This window comes from Semicossyphus pulcher, unplaced genomic scaffold, assembly GCF_022749685.1.
Source record: "Semicossyphus pulcher isolate SPU_LCO1_2020_fin unplaced genomic scaffold, fSemPul1.0.p SCAF_18, whole genome shotgun sequence".
NCBI classification, from domain to species: Eukaryota; Metazoa; Chordata; class Actinopteri; order Labriformes; family Labridae; genus Semicossyphus; species Semicossyphus pulcher.
Genome location: NW_027211691.1, coordinates 21,622,099 through 21,642,933, shown reverse-complemented (window position 1 = coordinate 21,642,933; position 20,835 = coordinate 21,622,099). Strand labels below are relative to the sequence as shown.

Below are 20,835 nucleotides of genomic sequence, written 5' to 3'. Positions count from 1 at the left end.
CTTCTCTTTGTATCAGAGCAGCTGTAACGCCCCAAACTTCCCCCGGGGTTACATAAAGTATTTCTGATGATTCTAATGCAAACCAAACATTTCCTGCTGCTGCCTTTCACAATAAAAGTAGTCGCCTGTTAGACTCCTGTCTTTTATTATTTTGAGAAACACTTGAAACGCAGTGACCTGGTCACAGTGACGGGAGCTGACAGCAATCGTTCATTGAAAATGTGTCTGAACTAAACATGACAACAGTTGTATTCTGTCTTTGTTATGGAAGGTAGATCAGCCACTCCTGTTACTATTCTGTACATTAATATATCACTCTATATTTGCTGTGCACTAAACTGCATGTCGTTGTTCAGTACTTGTACTAATCTAATCTCATTCTCCAGAAACTCCCCGTGCTGAGTGCAGAAATAAAATCCGAATGTGGTTGCAAATATTTTAAACTGGCTTCCACCTAACAAAGTTTGTATGTTTGGATGCACTGTAAACGTTACACCAGTTCACCTGATGCTTTATGTCTAACAAAAAAGCAGCTCAGAGAGGGTTTGCTGGAGTTTGAAAGCACACTTGGTGTCGACAGAACTAACCTGGACGATTGTAACTTTAATATACACGTACAATATATAAAATCGTACGCAGAAAAATGTAAAAAAGCAAAATTATTGATAAAGTGTCGGAAAAAAGTGACTTAATTCTCACTTTTATGTTTATGTGTGTTATATTCCCTCTATGCGCTTTCGTGTGGACCTACCTTCAGCGTGGACGTCAGTATGCGGAGGCGGTGCAGTCGCTCGTTGAGCTGAGGGTCGGCGGCCCGTCTGAGGAAGGACTGCCTGAACTCCGACTGACCTTTGAGCTCTGACTCTCGACCTAGGGGACACACCCCGCCCTGCTCGCACGCACGAAACAGGTCGCCCAGGGACGCGCCCTCGCTGCCGCCTTCGCACAAAGAGGAAAAAAAAAGCTGCAGTCACACACTTGCTGCTGAATTAAACTGTAAAAAAGGCGACATAAACGTGAGTGATGTCTCAGAGCAACCACTGGAGGACAGCAGCACACACCTCCTACTACACTACAATAGCCTGTGTTAGTCATAGAGGGATAATTAATGGTGAGAAAATCCTGCTCTCTCTTTCCTTTCAGCCTCGACACTTTGGCAGTTTTATTTCATCTGCTCGCCTTATTAAAACAGAATTCACACTGTTATTATGCTTCATTGTTCACGTCTTTGATACTCTCTCCTGTTTACTATTTTAGTGTGGCACCTCTCTCTCCATGGCAGCCACTGCATCATTGTCTCATTAGCCTCATTAGCTCGGCGCGCGGCTCAGAGTGTGTGCGTGTTACTCTACTAGATTTAAATGAAGAGCATTTAAATGGAAATGTGTCTGCCTGAGAGCGGTTTTTATTTCTGGCACATGCACTGACGTCAGCGTCTTCACCTTAAAAAAATATCTCTCTTTTTGCTCGGTCTCTCGAGGCTGTCATTCAACGTGAGACACATTTTTTTCTCCTTTCTGCTTTTACCTCTCACGCGCCCACGCACGCAGCACACATCTGTTTGTGTTCTCTCTCCGTGTCCTTGTGTCGCACAGCACATGTATGTTTCCTGACCGGACTCACCGTTGTGCGTCTGCTGTTCTTCTTTGGCGGGGGGTGCGAGGAGCGTGTGTAGGTTGCTGTCTCGTGGCAGAGTGAAGCTGCGGGGTTTGCCTCCCTGGGTTGCCATAGGGATCAGCCTCTGCATGGCGATGGGTAGAGGGACATTCCTCTGAGCGGGGAGAGTGTAAACGGCTCCGGCCATCATAGTCCCGCCGCCAGGGCCGGGCTCTGCGAAGACGGCGTCCTCTGTAACGTAAAGGCAACATAGGAGTCAGGATTTCTGAGTGGGCTCGGGGTAAATGTGAAAGAACAGTCACAGGGGCATCAATTCAATCCTTTTGTCTAATGTGGTTTATGTGTGAGTTACCTAGAGGTCCAGTTTGTAGGTAGTGCAGTCCAGCCTCTGTCAGCGGTGTCTCAATCAGGTCCTGCCAGGAGCGTCTCTGAGAGGACGAAGAGCGGCCTGGAGAGCCCGTCTCACTGCTGCCGCCCGCAGGACTAGAGCGGTACTACAGGAAACAGTTATTCAACGTATCAGGCATAATATTCATGAAATAAGATGAGTGAAGCTGATTAACACTGGGGAACAATGTTTTAAAGTGTTAGCTTACTCTCTTTAGTGTAGGTGTCATGATTTAGTTCTGCTTTGGGGGGTTCAAATATAATTTCCTGTTTTACTTTGTCTCTCCTGTTGATGCTCTTCCTGCCTTCGTGTGTTTTCCCGCTTGTTTGAATATGTGCCCTGCCCTTATTGTTCTCGCCTGCCCCTTGATTGTCTCACCTGTGTCTGATTAGTCTCACCTCCCAACTGTATTTAGTCTCGGTGTCAGTTCATCATTTGTCTTTGTCCCTGAAACCCTCCGCTTTTAAAACCCTTCGTCTAGTGACACATGTTTTTCTCTTGTGGATTTTTACCTGGACTCTTTCCTATGTTCCTGTCGGCTTCTTGTGTTTTGTTGGACTTTTGTTTCCCTGGATTCTGAACAGTAAGCTTTTGTTTTTGCCTTGTTTTGTATATATTGTCTGCATCTGGGTCCTCCACCTTTTTGTTAAAACATTGAACATGACAGTCGGCAGTGTTGTCAACTTTTCGCCAGATGACGCCATCCACTAATTTGCATATTGGTGACGCTGTCGCGTACTCATTTGCATAATGCTTAATGGTTGTGCGCACAGCAGCCCGCTGCCCCGACTGCTGCGCACAGGACAAGAGAAGAGAGGAGAGAGCAACTCGGAGCTGTTGGCAGAGGAGCCGGGAACTGCTGTTGCTCTGAGCAGCATACATGGGAATGAATAACAATGTAATATATTTCACGGGTCTGAAAATGTCGCTCAATTTGTCGCTTTTTAGACGAGGGTCTAAAAGGTCACTATATCTAACGAGAAAGCTGCTGAGTTGGCAAAACTGACGGTGTAGGTTTTCTTTTTTTGTCTGGAAAAAGCAATATCACAAAATAGACAACAACTGGATATTTTTACATCCAGTCCTTTTCCAGTCTTTTATATAAATATAACAGTCGGTATAGTTTGTTCAAATATGGCCCCCAGGAAGACGGGATACCACAGGATTTCCGCTTAGCTCCATTTCCTTTGAAAACGTGTAGTTAAGTTAAGATTCTGACCCCTTTTAACAGCTTGTTTTTGTGCAAATTTGAACTCCTGTCCTCCTAGATTTGGTAAACCTAAATAATCATAACTAAAAGTTAAGACCCACCAGTGGCCCCTTGATGTTGTAATATTTCAGTCAGACAACTCAGGCGTCCAGGCTCTGATCTCATCACTCCTCGCAGATTTCTTTTACAAGCAGAAATTTGAGAGTGATGAGGTAATATCTTAAACCCCCTTAGCTGGAGTCTGCAGGTGGATGCTGGGGCGGTGGTGGGGCTGAAAGTATGAGCACAGTACTGGTGCAGGGCAGCGGTGGCAATGACAGAGCAGAAGGAGAGAGCGGAAATCTTGCAGATTAAATAGACGCCACATTGGGAGGAATTGTTTGTCAGGTGATTGTGGACAATGACGCATGTGAAGATGACAACAGTGCAGCTCCAGTTGCCTGCCTGAACTAGCTCGCAGTCGTCGCTCCATTTATCAGATCTTACAGTCCAACCTTACTGCAGGAAAAAACATCCAGCCTCAGAGCCTCGCTCGCACTGGGGCTTACACGTTGTCCTGATGGTGGTGCTCAAACTAAAGCCTTTTTCAATCCTTTCTAATGTCATTAAAATCAAGTAATGTGTGCCAATTATGTGACAACATGACATTGTGTGCAAATGTGCCATTTTGTCCCCAAAACACCCCGAGGGCAAAGTGCTGCCAAAATTGAGGGTGTTTATTTTCTGTGGAACCTTCATGAGGTAAGAAGCCAGCAACAGTTTGACCTGATGGTGGCGCTACAGGACACTTTTCTGTTACTTGTCTAGAGTAATAGCTGCTTCTAGGTGTTGGGTTATCTTAAAGACACATACCTCCACAGGATCACATCTGTACTGCACGTCGCTGCTGCTGCTGCCCCCTGGTTTCCTCCCACTGTGTGTGGTGCCTCCCCCTAGAGGACCAGGGTGGTACTGCGGCTCCGCGGCCACCCCAGGTGGCTCGCCGCAGAGGAAATCCTCCTGGGAGGAGCGAGATCGAGACGTCTCGGTTGATGACAGTCGAGTGGTGCGGCCTTCTAAGTAGGCACTCATCTGACGGAGAGAGAGGGGGAAGGCAGCCGTCAGCTGACTGTCCTGATCTCACTCGATTGTAATGACACACTTGAAAAAAAGGATTTCAATCTGGTGTGAGGCCAAGGAGGCAGGGTGGTGATTGAATTAGTAAGTGAGAGAAAGTAACAGACAGGAAGACAAAGTGGAGAGATGAGTGTTTGGACATGAGTGGAAATGAGAGTTTGACACTGGAGTGTCTTTATGACAAGATGTTCAAACGCTTTATCTTAACAGCTCAGCAGGCCGTGTTTCTGGTGTCTCAATAGGTGTTAGAATCGTTGTTGTTTTAGATTTAGATTTTATGCCTGGCGAAAAAAATAAAAGCCTAAAGTAAAAGGCGTTTACTGTGAAAGAAAGCAGCGTGAGGGCCAATTATAGCACCAATTACACCAGATTTAGCCTCACCACTCCCTGTAGGCTAAATTGGCACCAACTTCAACAGTTAAAATAAACTGCGGAGGAGCACTGAGCGTGATTTCTGCCTTCAAGTACAGCGTGTACTTTGTAAAAGCTTGTAATACAGTCATATGTGTGTGCGTGACTCACCGAGGGAGGCCGTGGGTAGGTATCGTATGGAGGTGGGGGACTGTCCTGTTTAGGGCTGGAGGTGGTGTCATCCTCATGATCGCTCTCGCTCCAGTAATCTGCAGGAAACCCACACACAGAGTGAGAAACACCATCCACATCTATGTAGTCATCTACCAACCAGTCATCCCTCCGTCCATCTAAATCTATCTTACAAATACCTACTGTAAGTCCTCTAGGAATTAGAGTATTAGCACATTTATTGCTGAAAGATAATATCCTTCACTAACCATCTGCTGAAGCGCTCTTTAGCAAGGGGCTAAATGAACACTCACCCTGCTCCTGGCGTATCCTCTCCCGCTCTGCGTAGCCCACGGCGGCCATGTTGAGACGACTCAGCCATCTAACAGAAGAAAGTTGAGGTTCAAATTTTATAAGACAAATTTATTGTGGAAAAAAACACTGAAGGACACGGCTTTCTTCTTCCTTGCTCCTACATTACCCACAATACAACTCAAACTGCACACACCAAACAGAGATGCTGGTATGTTTTGCTACTAGCAGCTAATGTAGCCACAATCTGCTAGCCTAAAACAGGGGTTCGCAGACCAGTACCGGGCTTTGGCTCCGGGCCGCGAAACCCAATAGGTGTCTGTGACATTTCAAATATACACGGAGTCAGAACCGCCGCATGAGCTGTGCGAAGTGTGCAACCACACAGGACCTTGCGCCTGCAGCAACACTTCAAAAGTAGCCCAAAGCTGGAAAACCGCGGACCTGGCAACCCTGGCTTCGCATCCAGCGACGCAATATGAAGCTTTGTTTGATCATGAAGCCTGATGTCCCTCTACAGCTGTGTTTATCAGTGAAATGTATGAACTACACAGCATAAGGACATATGGCAGCATTTATACTTTATATCTATAGTTTATACTAACTGTGCACGGAAATACAGACAGATTGCGACGTTATTGAGACAGGTAGGCTGCAGAGCATCAAAATATATCTGCTCCTCTCCTCACATCTGTCTCCTCCCCGCGCTCATGATAACTCTGCTCATCTCATTCACAGCATGTGGTGGAGACGTATTTTATTCTTTATAAAGGTTGTTCACAGAAATAAAGGAGCGTTCACAACCCTATTGAGTCAGGGGCAGAGCCTGAGAACCACACACAGATCGGTGTCCTCACTGTGCCGCATGATTATGAACTGCTCACTGCTGGATCACATGGTTATAGATTCCACTAAACTGCTAGCCGATCACACTCTGAATCATCTGTCTCTGACTGCCGCCGTCTCTCCCTCTAATCGGATCTTGAGATCTCGACTTATTTTTCTCGTTATCTCGAGATAACTGAATAATTTTCCGGCAATCTAGCAAACAGAACAACAGGCTGGTCACTGTGATTTTACAGACCACAACATGCCATGCTGCCATTTCCCACTCTAATGAGGTAAGTTAAGCCTGTTCCTATGTTTGTTTTGTGGTCTTGCAGCTCTGGGGATACTCGTCATCTGATGTTGTGACGGTTGTGCAGCATTGTTATCTCGAGATAACAACCGGAGGTAATTATAATAGGAAACGGAGTAAATAAAATGTATGGCTTCCGTAGAATCACACTTCTGTTGAAATATCACAAAATGTCAAAACCACTCATATCTGACAAGCTAGGAGACAACTAGCTTAACCTACCTACCAGCACCTCTAAATCTCACTCTCAAGAAATACTTGTTTGTATATTCTGCGATGTTAAAAAAAGGTGTAATGTGGTTTTACAGCCTGGCTAAGTGTTAATTTGCTTTCCATCTAAAGAGATAATTAAGGAAAGAGCTTTTGCACGGGTTAAAACATCAATTAAATCTGCAAATTATGTTTCTACACATATTCCTCCATAAAAACACACCTCCCCTCCGTTATCAAACGGTGCTTAGGGGAGAGCAAGCAGGAAACTGCACTCTGGCCACCCATCACGGAGGAGTGTGACCTTCCTCATAACCTTCATGCATGTTCACCACATGCTGATTTACCTGTTCATGTCATCCACTCCATCTGCTGCAAAGTAGAAACTCTTGACCTTGGGGTGGCACGCTTTGAAAGCACTAGAGAGACATGGAGGGGGGAAACGGAGGGAGTTACTTCTGCAGGCAAACGTTCAAACATAAAAGTAACACAGATAAATGTGTAATCGGCTGTTTTCTTCGTGCACTTACTACTTTTTGCGACATTCACTGGCCCGGTCGATCTTAAACTCTGGAAGACTGACGAAACCCTCGGCCTTCTCATCCTGAGACAGAAACATTAAAGATAAATAAAGAAGCTAATGAGAAGAGGAAAAAGGAAAGCAAAATGTATTCTGGTGTATTTCCCACAAATGTTCTACTGCCATTCAAGGTGTCATGCTAACTTTACACGTGTGACCTTATAGAGTTTCAGAGAACAAAGCGTCTTAAATCTTATGAAACCATTGTCTGAGTCTGACTGAAAAGACAAGCAAAGCAGCCGTGTGGAACCGCCAGGCTCCACGTCTGGTTTAATGTGCATGTTGCTTTGTTAGCATAGCTAGCGTGTGTTTGAAATGGCATACTAGCAGTACGTGCTGATTTGGCCAAAATGTAGTATGTAGTATGCAGCATGAAAAAAATACCCAGATGTCGGGCTGATTCGGAAAAAATCTCCAGTATGCATCGGACCTGTGTACCTCGCCTACTGTATCCCACAATGCAAAGCGCTGGAACGTCACAACGGCAGTTGAAATGGTGGATGGCAGCAGCATTCGAGCAGAAGCTAAAGAAGCAGCGTTTTGCTTTTGGTGGGCTGTTGTTTACTTCCGTGTTTCAAAACCGGAAACATGCGCCCGGCGTAGCATACTGCAAAATACATTTCAATAGCTCCGTACAGCCGCCGAGCGCAGTATGTAGTATACATAGTATGCCATTTTAAACACAGCCTATGTTTCTGTTAATTACACAAGCCTAAAAACAAGCTAGCTGCTCTGTGCTAAATGCTACCTTCAACATGCTAGCATCCCTGCATGCATTGTTATTTTAGGGCTAAGCAGAGTTTTGAGAGGAATTGTATTTTTTACTTAATATTTTGTGTTGTGTTGTTGACCATAGTTGTTTGTTTTGTTTCACTAACGCTTTAATTACACCTATCAGATTTCTACTCTATTCTACCTGCACGCAGATGATGCTAGCATAATCATGTTTAGAAGGTAAAAAGACAACTAGCATGTCAACTTTTGTTAATTAGCACAAAATATAAAGTATATTTAAGGCTGAATTAACAGTAAAAGTTAAATATTTGACTAAACCCACTAAAAATCCCAAGAGTGAACCTCATGGTAGCGATAGATAAAAAGTCAGGGGATCACAGGATCTTATCTTCCTCACACTGTGGATAACTGTAACAGATTTCATTGCAATCCATTCAGTAGTTTCTGAGGTATCTCAGTCCGCACCAAAGTGAAGGAGCTCCCTACAACCATGAAACCAGCAGGACCGAACAACCGTGAAGTTCCCCGAGGACTGTGAACTATATCAAAGACTTCAGAGAACTCGCACTTTTTCAAATGTGAGCTGGAATCAGGCTGAAAGTTTCTTCACCTTAATATCTAAAGCAGAGTCCTTCTTACTCATCCTGTAGCTGTGATATTTAACTCTTGACTTCAGGGTGGGTTTATCTTTGTCACAGAGAACCAAAACAATCGCAGTTACCTTCGTTTTCTTAATTCTGATATACTTTCTTAAAAACTGCAAATTCAAATATGAGGCTTGAAAAGGATTTTAAAGACAGAGACTTGCCTCCTCATTGATGTACCAGTACAGGCAGTTGTCCTTCAGAACAAACCAGTACTTCTTCCACTTGTGGGAAAAGTACCCCTTCGCATCTCTCTTTCTCCACAGCCAGCCCTCGCAGTCTCCTCGGCCTAAGGCCTTGCAGGACACACGCCTCCGACTCAGAGAGGCCAAACTTCGTCCTGGAACAACAGAAGAAACACAAAGGCAGCGTTGAGAGAGAATATAAATCAGAAAGCGCAAAGAAAAGAATTTAATGCGGCTTGTAAGAGCTCACTCTTTGATGGTGGTGTGAAAAAACATCCTGATGTGGCAATAATTCTTGGCATAGTTCAGCCTCAGTGTGCTGCTGCACTGCAGTGAGGTACGAGGTGTTTAATAAAAATTGCCTTTTTTCTTTCTGGCATAAAAGAGCTGTAATATCTTCACAGCAGACTCCTCATTAGAGATTAGCCGGGGAGCTTGGCTCCCAGTTCAGGACCGCCGACAAACTTTTATTGACTGTATCAAAGTCTTTAAAGAGGAATGCGATTCATTTCTGTGGCTACAGAAAGTGCAGCGTACAGTGCGTCTCTGAGTGAAACAGCTTTCTTCTACCGAAAGACAAAAGGAAACTAAAGCTCAAACATGCAGTGAGGAGAGTCGGCAGAGATTCTGCTTTTAATTAACAAGGTATGTACCCAGGTATCGATGAAACTGTACATCCTAAAAATGATCAATTTTCAGATCATGTTCGGTGCAGCAGACGCCTGATATCATCTCCAATTTGAGCTGAGGCTTTGGGAAGACTTATTCTTTTTAGGGAATGAAGTTTGAACCCAAATGAGTGACTAACACATCAAGAACTCTTTGATTAGGGTGCTGCTAGTTATACCTAGCGTGTTGACACAGGCTTTTCAGACCCGCAAATAAATGCTGATTGTCTCTTTTCCCATTGCCAGTAGAGTGTACTGGTTTCAGTCTCTTTTTTGCTGAGTCACCGTCTGATGTCACAAATGCTCGGGAAACACGGCCGAATAACAAACTTCCCCTCGGGTCAGAAGGAGCTCTAATGTTGCTGCATCTTGCATGAAACAAACAACAACTTTGCCGTTGCATGTTGTTCTTCTGTATTTACGCAACAGCGGCCGGAACTTCAATGTGCGTCATCGCATAGGACCCTGGTTTTGTGATCCCATCAATGCCGATCGTAGCCGAGGCGATAATTACCAGAGTATACTGCAGAGTCATTTGAGCCAGGTCTGAATGTAGATTGTAACCTTTCCCCCTAAGAAAAAGGTCGGGTGTTAGTGTTTTTTTTGACCAGTGGGAAAAGAGATTAAGTTTGTCCATCCATCCATTATCTATACAGCTTATCCTGTTCGGGGTCACGGGGGGCTGGTATCTATCCCAGCTGTCATTGGGCGAGAGGTGGGGTACACTCTGGACTGATCACGCCTGTCAATCACAGGGCTGACACATAGGCTGCACCATTCTGCAGCTAAAAGTGTCTGATTTTTTCCCCCTTGTGTGACACAGATGAGATTTTTTCAAATCAGTGTGAACACCAAAAGTTGCATGATGATGCATTCTTTAAATTCGGAAGAAAATTGGAACTGGGCTACTTATGTGGTACTTAAACAGAATCCAAAACATGCAACCTGCATGCGACTTGTTTTTGAACACTCAAATCGGAATTGGTCCATGTTGCCTTGTTAATATTTCCAGGAGTGATTCTAAAGAAGAAGAAGGAGACTTCCCTTTTCCGCTTGACCATGGAGGACAACACACAACAGTGGAGACATGGTGAAATAGCAGATTTAATTGCCTCTATCCAATCCATACTAGATTGGAATCTTTAAAGAGAAATTTGCCGCTCTTGTGTGTTTTGTCTCTGATGGGGATGTCACTTGCTTGCACAAAAGTTTATGCGCACCCAAAGTCCTAATGCACGAGAGACATCCATGCTTTACAAGAAAACGAATGTCAGCAGATGTGATGTCTTTTGTTATTGTTCTTTGCACATGCGTGTCTTTTGAAAATCATTTCCTGTTCACACTGACGTCTTACCTGGGTCACATTCAAAAATAGATATGAACAGTGACCCCAAAGAATCAGGTATGAGCCCCAAATCTGAAGCGAGCAATGAAGGCTGCAGTATGAATGCAGCCATAGAGACAGACGCTCACTCTCACACCTACGGTCAGTTTGGAGTCACCAATGAAGCTCACGAGCATGTGTTTGGACTGTGGGAGGAAGCCGGAGTACCTGGAGGGAACCCACGCATGCACGGGGAGAACATGCAAACTCCACACAGAAAGGCCCACTACGTCCGAACCGGCACTTCTAGCTGTGAGGCGACAGCTCCGTTGCAGCACCGTTCAGCACTACTAAGTTTCTATCATCATTGTTATCACAGTCATGTTCAAACTTTGGTTTAATCGCTGTAAACAAACAAAGCCGTCGCCCGAAAATCAGCGCAGATGGAGCTAAAGCTTTTCAGAGCTTCTCACGATGGCAGATGGTGAAACAAGTGAAAGGCCTGTCGAGAAAAAAACAACAAAACACTAAATCACTTCCAACATGTTGAGCCTCGTTAGTGTGGTGAAAGGAGGAGACAAAGATTTGGTCAAAGAGGCAAAGAAAGTGATACCAGGGAGTAAAATCATCCCAGACAGGAGGACGGGAATGATTCAGTTGTTTTGTTGTTTGAAGAGAATCCTCCAAAAAGGGAACAAAAGAGCTGTGATGTGTATAAAAGCTCTACATGTTACATTTTTAATGCTCTGCAGAGTCATGTGACCAAAACATCTTTACAGTATTGCCTCTCTTATATAAGTAAATGCTGAATCGCTGTATTTTTATATGTAAATCTCCTCTGGACAGCATGTACAGAAGCTGCCTCGCCTGCAGTCCGGTCCTGACTGGTTTTTAACGGTGCATTAAAATGCAGATACAGCGCTTTCTGCACAAACGGGAGGAAAATGAAGATTGTTTTTTTCCTCATTATGCATTCAGTCTGGTGAAGCAGATAATGATTTGACATCTTCTGCAGGATCAATTGTGTGATATGGATCGCTCCGGTCAGTTTTGTTTTCATCTATATCTCACCAGATGTATAAATAGAAGTCGTGATTGATTAGTAACTCCTTAAACTGCTTCTTAACAGTTCATTTAAACATTAACAGCTTGTACCTTGTGTTATCTCGCTCGTTCTGAAAGCACCTGTTTACTGTTGAGTTCGTGTTGTATCGTGTGTTGTGTATTTGTTGTTAAAGTAAGTATTCAAAGGGACATCCAGGGACGGGCTTGCAGTGCGTGTCACATACTCGTCTCTATTACAAAAAAATATCAAAATAATTGAGTTATACCAGCGTCTTTTCCTTGTGCACAATGAATAATAAATGACAATAAAACAGCTCTAATATGGCAGCAGTGCCGACTAGTGATTAAACATTTATGGTGATAATCAAGGGAACGTATTACCAATATATCCACTCAATTGCCAGCCCTTTGTATCTTCGTGGTGTGTGTGAGTAAAGGTCTGCAGAATACTTCCTGTGTAATAAAAAAATCATGACAGGAAACAAAAAACCTACAGGATATACAGGATATTCTGTGGAAGGCACTGTTACTTCTTTCTTCTTTCCACTATAAAAACCTGCTTGCTTTATTTCACAGGACAGTGAAGAGTGACAGAAAATATAGAGGAGAGAGAGAGAGAGGAAGGACACGCACCAAAGGGCTGTGAGTCGGAGACGAACTCGCAGCCGAAATGACGTGGACTATGTCTCTGTACGTGGGGCGCTCTCTCTACCAACTGAGCTAAACCAGCGCTCCCTAAATATGTTTTTTAATCCTATATTAAACCAGGAAGTCCATTATAATCAGGGGAGATTAAGGAAGACTTGGCCAAGATAGTTAAAGACCGGCTCCAGTCATGTTTTAAGACATATAAAATGCTCTACTTGAAATAATAAATTGTGTCTTTTTTCTGCAAAACACGTTTAATTATCTTGTAAAAATCCTCCCTTTTCCCTCAGTAAAGATTCACAAATCTGCATAGGCCCCGCCCACCATGCACATTTCCAACCGGCCCCTCCGTCGCAAAAACAAAACACGTCTCTGCCGTCGTTTAGTGGCGACTTGTTGAAACTTAGCTAGCTTGAAATGAAGTAATTAGAAGCAGAAACGTTAACGTTAGTAGTCAGTGAGTTTGCAAAAATGATGATGATGGTTACAGCTGGCTCGTGCATCGCTGAAATGGTTGCCATAGGTTACACACAATGATATGCATAGCGTCACCCCGCCCATTAACGAGGTTGGCGCCTTAGGTTTGTGACATAACAAACCTGCCAATCTGAAAACGTGTTGTTCAGCCTGTCCTTGGTACACTGCAGTTTAAAAGCAGACAGGCCCAGCCATGGAGATGATGCTGATGTTGTCCCTGATATGTCTTGTAGCACATGAAGAACACCACATGGAGATGTTTACAAGGTTAAACACTTGATCTTCACTGGAGGGGGTCTTTAGCCATTACAAAAATGTCACAAACAGACAAGGGAAGTTTTTTTTTTTAAGAAATTAGTACATTAGTAAAAGTTACATAAAGGGCATCTCTTTAGCTCTGGGGTTAAATCGGCAGCCCGTGTACAGAGGCTACATACTCGATGCAGCAGTCCCAAGTTCAACTCCCACCCTCGGCACAAGTCATCCCCTGTTCTCTCTTCCCCTGTTTCCAACACTATCCCCTGTCCTCTCTGTAAATAAAGGCATAAAAGGCAGAGTGATGTATGTGCAGACACCTGAAGGCTGTTCTCTTCTGAAAGTTTCTCTTTTTTGCTTTGAAATCTGAGTGAAATTAATCCTGCAACATTGCACAAGTATGATGCGGAAAGCCTTGAACTGAATGCAAACAGACTGAAGATCCCCTTCCACTGAGGCAGGACACATCCACAAGACACGAAGAGAACAAAAAATATTCAACGTACTTTTGCAGCAAAATCTTATCAGACTGAAATTATTGGCAGTATTTTGTCTAAAATTATGTCTGGATCTCAAAACAAAGGAACAATGGATGGATATTTATTCGGGGTAATGGAAATTTAATCGAGATTCTTTCAGTAAACCGGTGATTATAAACACAACACAAACCATGAAAGGCTCTAATTTTCGTTGAATTAGTACCAAACTTTCTAGGAAATTACGAGAGATTACAGACCCGTAAAATAAAAAGTTAAAAAGATAATTAGCTCAACTGGAGCAGCAGCTGCTCTCTCATTTCTGTACATCGTCCATTACCTCGGCGTCCCTGAGAGAGTGAACGAGTGAGTGACCGCAACTGGCGAGTGCTGGACTGTGACGGCGGCTCCCGCTCCGCTCGAGGTGTGAAAAGTGAAACGGAACAGGTGGCGTCTCTGCTTACCTTTATTCTTCTTCCTGGTCTTTGACGTCAGAGAGGAGGACTGCTGGTATGTCTGAGAGCAGGTTGGAAAGGAGAAGAAGAGGAAGAAGAAGGAGGGAGGGAGAGCAGGCTGTCAGGATGAATCAGTGGCCTTTGTTTGCTGCTAAGAATCCTGGGATATAGAAGATGACAGATCTTAGGGAGCGGAGGAGAGGAGGCGCGCAGAAGGCGCACAGATAAAACGGGAAACTGTCTTTCTCTCATTATCTCACTTTCACACACACATATGGGGGCGGAAAAGTCGACCTCATGGAGGACTTCAGCACCTCTCGCACCTCTAAACATAGAACAAAGAGACACGACGGGAAGGGGAGAGGACGGAGGCACAATAGGACATCCAGGTGACGGAGGAGAGGAGGGGAAAGAGAGCTCAGGGGCCGCTGGGATTAGGCAGAAATTTCAGGAAGCAAAACATTAAGGACGGAGATTTCACAGAAGAGTTTTCAAGGTCTGAGACTGTAAGCGCTGCAGCTGTGGGCGACAACTTGAGAGACGTTTTAAAAGATGTTTGTTCACATTTTGGCAACGTTCAAAGTGCAGAAATAGTTGCGAGTCTGATTCCAAATCTGAAGTGACAAAATGAGTGTTTGATTTCAGTCATCAAGTTTAAAAGCAGGGGCGTTAGAGAAAAGCATTGCATTGAGAAAATACACTTTTTTAACTTATAGTTTATGCATATGGTGTTGTTTCCTTACTGTATCAGTTAGTGTAAATCCATAATATAAGCACTGCATCATGACACCTATTGTATCTACAGATTCTTGCCGACTGTCTCGTGGCTCTTTTTGTTTTGTGGTAAATTAAGTTACTGTTACATTCTAAAGTCATAATCGCGAAGATTTTCGTGCACATAAATGTCTGTTAAGTCACCATCTATCACTGAATGAGGTAACACAATGGTGTTTGAGCCTATGGCCCACTGATGAAAGCCTTTGCATTCGCAGTATTACAGACTGGGTGTCTGTGGTGACAATCAGGGCCCAGTTAGTGACGCGTTTTTCATCAGCCAGCAGTGGTTGGTCTGCCAGAGAGGGTAGGCGGAGCTAAGCGGCTGCTTTTCCGCTCTCTGCAAGTGTTGCGAGTAAACAGTAATCTACTATGGCTGAACAAACAAAGAAAAGATGGATGACTACAGATACAACTTCAACAAGAAGTGAAAATCCAAAGAAAAAGAAACAAACTCGACGCTCAGATGAAGCAAACAGTCTAAAAAGGAAAGCGACCGTCAGCCAGGAAAATCAAGAGTTACAACCGGAGCCAACCGTGGACGTCACACATGCAGCACTGTCTGGATATCTGGGAAGTGTGCTCCTGCAATTAACGTTTATCACCATAGGTGGCGCCAAAGAGAACGAAACTGAGATCTTCGAGATTATAACTTTAAATAAACGAAGAGAGACAGGAAATATTTGGAGAAGAGAGCAGGGGATGCAGCAAAGGACCGAGAGTCTGAGTCAAACTTGCAGCCGATGCAATCAGGGCAATGCCTCTGTACATGGGCAACCCATACATTCTTTAAATGTGCCCGTATTGTTTAGTCTGACGTCTTAATATTTTAAAGAAGTGACAGTTGTGAGGGCAAAAGAATCTGTTAATCAAACCTTGATCGCCTCACAAAGGCAAAGCCGTTGGTGCTGAAAAACCAATTAAATGGTGGATTTGGAGAATAAATACAGCCTGATTCAGGAGATAATCATGATTTAGTCCCAAAGACTTGATGAATAAAGGAAAAGAAACCTCTCTTTGTATTGCATACATGCATGTTAATTATCACTGGATTATACTGATATTGCGATGATTCTGAGGCACGTTCGGCAGGTATCATGCGTTATTTGTAGTATATTTATGAACTTGTATTCCTTATGGACATCAGAAACAGTGAAAATCACACTTGAATATAAAAATATGTCTATCGCATATTTGTGTTAAGAAATTGTGTTGAGTTAAAGAAGGAGTTAGATGTCTCTTTCACCTCCCGCAGCAGCTCTGCCTCTCTCAAACCTCTGATCTAAGACGTTCTGGCCGGCATAACAGAGACGTGACCTCTCTGGACAGGTCACCCGGGGCAACGCACCAGCTCTGATGTCACAATATTACACGTGTCACAGCCTGGAGCTCGGCCACTCGCATCCCCACGCTCAGCAGGGAGGATGACATGGTCCCGCCCACACCCACTGACACGCCATCTGCCAACGCAGCAGCCACGCTCACCGTAAACACACACTCACGCGCACACATGCAAACTCATTTAATTTCCAAAGAGACGCTGTCGGGACGTATAAGGTCACCGCCGGCCAAACCGACTGTCTGGACGTGCGCTCAGACGGACAGGCGGGGCGGACAGATGTCATGGAAGTGACAGGGGGTAATAACGAGTCAGCATTCCCTCAGATCACACTTCACTACAGCGACTTTTCATCGCGGGGGAAAAAGCTCAAACGTTTCATTTTTCCCTTCAAATCTTCGGCGGTATCATAACAAATCAGAGAGGGAGCGGATCGTCGCCTCATTCAACCTGTTTCACTGTACGGAGAAGTTTCATAAACTTGTTTGATCAGCATTATGCAACCACATAATGCAATCTTGAAACTACTACCTGCAACTAAGGGTGGATTGAACTGTTTCTCACCCTTCAAAATCTCCCTCTTTAACAACCTTCAGAGCCAAGAGCTCGGTGATGTGCTGTTTCTGTGCTCGATCCGCCTGTCAATCACAAAACGGGCTCCGTACCTGTGATGTTTTTGAGTCACTCTTTTTTTCTACCTTAAATTAAATCATGTTATGTGATGAAAGCCAAAGACAGACAGGAAAGATTGGGAACGAGCTGGAGTATGGACTCAGGTACACGTGTACCTGTTGAGCTACCATGGTGCCCAATCAATGCTACTCTCCCATCTTAAAGGGCCAGTCCGCCGATTTTCAACCTCAGCCCTATCATGTTATTAAGGGGAGCTAATGCCATTATGGTAGGACAAAAATGCTATTCTGCTCTGTGCCTTTGGAGGATGGCATCCACTTCTCCAATAAGCCTTGGAAAACCTCTGTCAGACTATCTAGGATGCGTGCCTCCGATGTCATGTCTCGTTCAAAATCGTCAGGTTTGAAATGTTGACTGATTTTTTAGACGATCCATCGGTATATTCTCGTCATATTTCAGATTCTGTCCCGCTCTGAGCCGTCGCCTGCTGTGAAAACGATAGTATGTCACTCCAGCGTCTCTCGCTGGGCCGTTCCTTTCAGAGGAAGGGGCGCAATGCACGCTGTAGGAATGTAGAATGGGCGAAACCACAAGCTGTTTGAACTTTCTCCACAGCTATGGCGCCAATTTCAAATATTGTTGCTTCTATCGATTACAGAGAACACCAGCTTTGACTGACAGTGGCTTCTTCCAGGGGCAAATTGCTCCTTAAATAGTAACTCTTAAGTTACAGCCAGCAGCTGTTAGCTTAGCTTAGCATGACGACTGTTAACGGGGGAAATAACTAGCCTCGCTCTGTGCAAAGGAAGCAAAATCTGCCTACCAGCACCTCTAAAGCAAATAAAGAGTTTGTTGCTTGTTTGTTTTATCCGTTAGCGAGTTTTACAGTCAGGCTAGCCGCTTTGAGTCTTTAAAGTTATAATCATGAAGATTTTCAGTTACATTTCGAGGTTCAAATTAACATAAAAATTCACAACCATGAGGTAAGGATGCTGTTTAAATCTCAGTTACAGTGAGCTTGTGGCCACAGGGGGCGCCAGAGAGAACAAAACTCAGACCTCCGAGATCGCTACTTTAAGATACTTAGAAAGTTATGAAACTAAAAACTTAAAAAACGTCAGAGTAAAAATATTTAAAAGGATTGAAGGTAAGATTATCAAGAAGTCAACTGACAAATTTTCCGACTTACATGATAAATGGAGGCGGGGTCTCTCGGCGGAGAATCTCTCTGATTCGCCTGGAGGACGTAGTGGGAGGGGCTTTGGCTGTGGTGGCTCCGCCTCTTGGCACGTTTAGCTGTGTCATTGGACCTTTTTCCTGGACGAGCTGTGTGCGAGGAGTAGTCGTCAGAGCCCGGCCTCTCGTCCATGCTGGACAGTCCCACGTAGCGCATCAGTGTCGCTTCTGTAATCGTCCAATGAAATCAGTACGTTAATCTGAAGCCAAAATACATCATACACACATCCTAACACATCAAACAAACCCGAGCTGTTCAACTAATTCTTGTGATTTTTATATTCTTTTGTTTATTCTCCATATTCATCAAGACCCAGAGGAATAAGTGGTTACACTAGATTTAAAAACATAGTGAAATGTCAGGACAATCAAAGAGTCATAACAATTAAACCAGTTTAAAAATGTAAACGTTGACCTTTAATCACAGCGTCATCACTCTGCTAATCAGGGAAATAAAAGCATAAAAGAAAAAGTAAATCAAAGTAAATGTTCCAGTTTTAGCCAAAAGGCTGCAGTGTTGTCCCTTGGCCTGATGTTTGTGTAACCATTAAGTGTTTTTTCCAACATAGCAGGTTAATTATCTTTCAGAGAAACTGATGGTTAGCTCTGTGACCAGACGGGAACCTGAGGCTAGCTACTAGCTAGCTTACAGCTAATGCCTGTAAAGCTGGTCTGTTTATGTAACATTATGTAATATTGTTTTTTTTACATCTTCATTGTTTATTTCATGTTTATTTAAGTTCCTTGACAATAGGAGGAGGCTGCAGGTAAGATTGTGGCCGACCCCTCTCATCCCACACACACTCATTGATGGTGCGTTCCATTTGTACTCGGAAGTCGGAAGTTCTGAGTAAGAAAGCCCCCTGAGGTCGGATTTCCGACCTTCACCACCCCCGACCTCATAATCAAAGATGGCTGCTGCGTGCATCAACAGTAAATGAAAGCTGTCGTATTAACTGTTCATTTTCACTTCCGACTTCTGTCTCTTGTTCTGTAGTTGTCCGTATTCCGAGAGAGCAAGCACAACAAGTGTTTTACTGGAGGGGTCCATATCTTGGTTTTCCGACTGGAACGCGGTCAACTCGGGTGTGACGTCATTCCCAGTTCCGAATTCTGACTTACGAGGTACATGGAACGCACCATGAGACCTTCCGACAAGAGGCTGCGTCCCATCAGGACCAAAACATCACGACACAAGAACAGTTTCTTCCCCTCTTCATTAATACATGATACAGACTCTCGTACAGCCCCACAGTCACTTAACATTATATTATTAATTATGCGTTAAGTTAATACACACTGGACTTTAGTATAGTCTGTTTACAATGCACACTGTCTCTGAATTTGATACTGTAAGCTTCTGCACTCACCATCCTCTTGCTGTACAGCTCTGTACAGCTCTTCCGTCACACCTGTTGTGTGTTGTATTTTTTTCACAGTAGGAGCACTGCTGCTTCCTGCTTTTATATTCTACCTCTGTGTTCATTGTTTCTGCACCAAAACTCCAAGACAAGCTTGTTGTATGTTTAAACCTACTTGGCAATAAACCTGATTGTGATGTTGGCTCTTTGATAAACATAAACAGACCGCTCTGTAACTGTAACACTCCGACGGACGTTTTTCCCTTTACAACACACTATGACGTCATTTCACTGTGGAGGAAAGCCTCAAAATGTAGTAATGTCGCGTGTTGTATCAAATGTAGAACCTTATGTTCTGAGATATTCTATGTGGACTGATGGATCCAGATTTCCCACCATATGTCTCAGTCTCTTTGACAACAATTATGTGTAATTTTAGCTCATTGACAGCTGAGTGGTAACAACGACAGCAGTATCATTGATTCAGTTTAGACCGGCAACTTTTGTAGCATATCTCCCTCTTTAATCTCCCTGTTTCTTGTGAGCCTCTTCCCTTCTGTCACATGAAGGTGATAAACGCCCAAAATATAATCTTTAAAAAGATTAAAATGCCGTGTATTTGTGAGTGCGTTCATGCATCTGTTGAGCGTTTGTTGAATCTGTTCAGGAATCACACACTCCGTGAGTCTCCTCCATCCTTTTTTTCAACCAACTTCCTCTCCTACCGGGGAGGAAACTCACCTCTCCTCGCCACCTCTCTCCATCCTGTCCTCCCCTGGTTGCTAGGCAGCGGCCGGAGGAAAATGAGACACCGAGAGGAGCTGCTGTCAGCGTCGCCATGGCAACTGCGTGAGTGATTCAGGTGGAGGTCAGGGAGAATGGTCTTTTTTTCCTTTCCTTCTCTCATCACTCCTTTTCTCCCTCCTTTTCTTTCTGTCGCTTTTATTCTCTCTCCCTTTCATTCTCTCTGCCTTTGTGCCAACTGTCTCCCGTTTTTTTTTTTCTCCCCCCTTCTCCTCTCATCCCCTCTTATTTCATTTCTCTGTGATGCTAATCACAGGGAGAATTAGAGGAAGGGATGGAGACGCATTGATCTCCACGCACACACTGATCTCTCGGTAATACAGAGAGACGGGAACATTTAACTGAATCTAACAGGCTCTTCAGGAGGTACACGCACACACATATGCGCTCCACACGCCGGCACTCACCTCTGCGGCTTTCTCTGTTCAGCTTGGCTGGATCTTCATAGTCGCCCACCCAGCTGCACTCTACAGGCATGGAGATGGGCCTCAGCCTGCCTACAAGCACACACACACACTTGTAAAACTTAATAATCTTCTTTGCGTTTCCATTTTTATATTCAGAAATATGATATTTAGAATTCTTGCAAAGTTTTTGTTTATTTCTCCTCGACGCAGAGAGCTCCCATCTCCCCAAAACTTCTGATTAAGCGCCTCAGGTCGC

The 20,835-nt window shown here is 44.1% G+C and overlaps 1 protein-coding gene across 1 annotated transcript in view; it reads right to left on the bottom strand.

Moving 5' to 3' along the window:
• Positions 1–20,835, bottom strand: part of cnksr2a (connector enhancer of kinase suppressor of Ras 2a) — a 66,516-nt gene that overhangs the window by 5,453 nt on the left and 40,228 nt on the right. Inside the window, exons 12-23 of the mRNA XM_069667277.1 lie at positions 20,580–20,669; positions 17,961–18,175; positions 14,035–14,086; positions 8,637–8,812; positions 7,044–7,117; positions 6,861–6,932; positions 5,168–5,235; positions 4,854–4,951; positions 4,068–4,286; positions 1,970–2,111; positions 1,624–1,848; positions 752–939 (exon numbers count right to left, since the gene is read on the bottom strand). Coding sequence (XP_069523378.1) covers positions 752–939; positions 1,624–1,848; positions 1,970–2,111; positions 4,068–4,286; positions 4,854–4,951; positions 5,168–5,235; positions 6,861–6,932; positions 7,044–7,117; positions 8,637–8,812; positions 14,035–14,086; positions 17,961–18,175; positions 20,580–20,669 — 1,619 coding nt within the window. The remainder of the gene's footprint in view (positions 1–751; positions 940–1,623; positions 1,849–1,969; positions 2,112–4,067; positions 4,287–4,853; positions 4,952–5,167; positions 5,236–6,860; positions 6,933–7,043; positions 7,118–8,636; positions 8,813–14,034; positions 14,087–17,960; positions 18,176–20,579; positions 20,670–20,835) is intronic.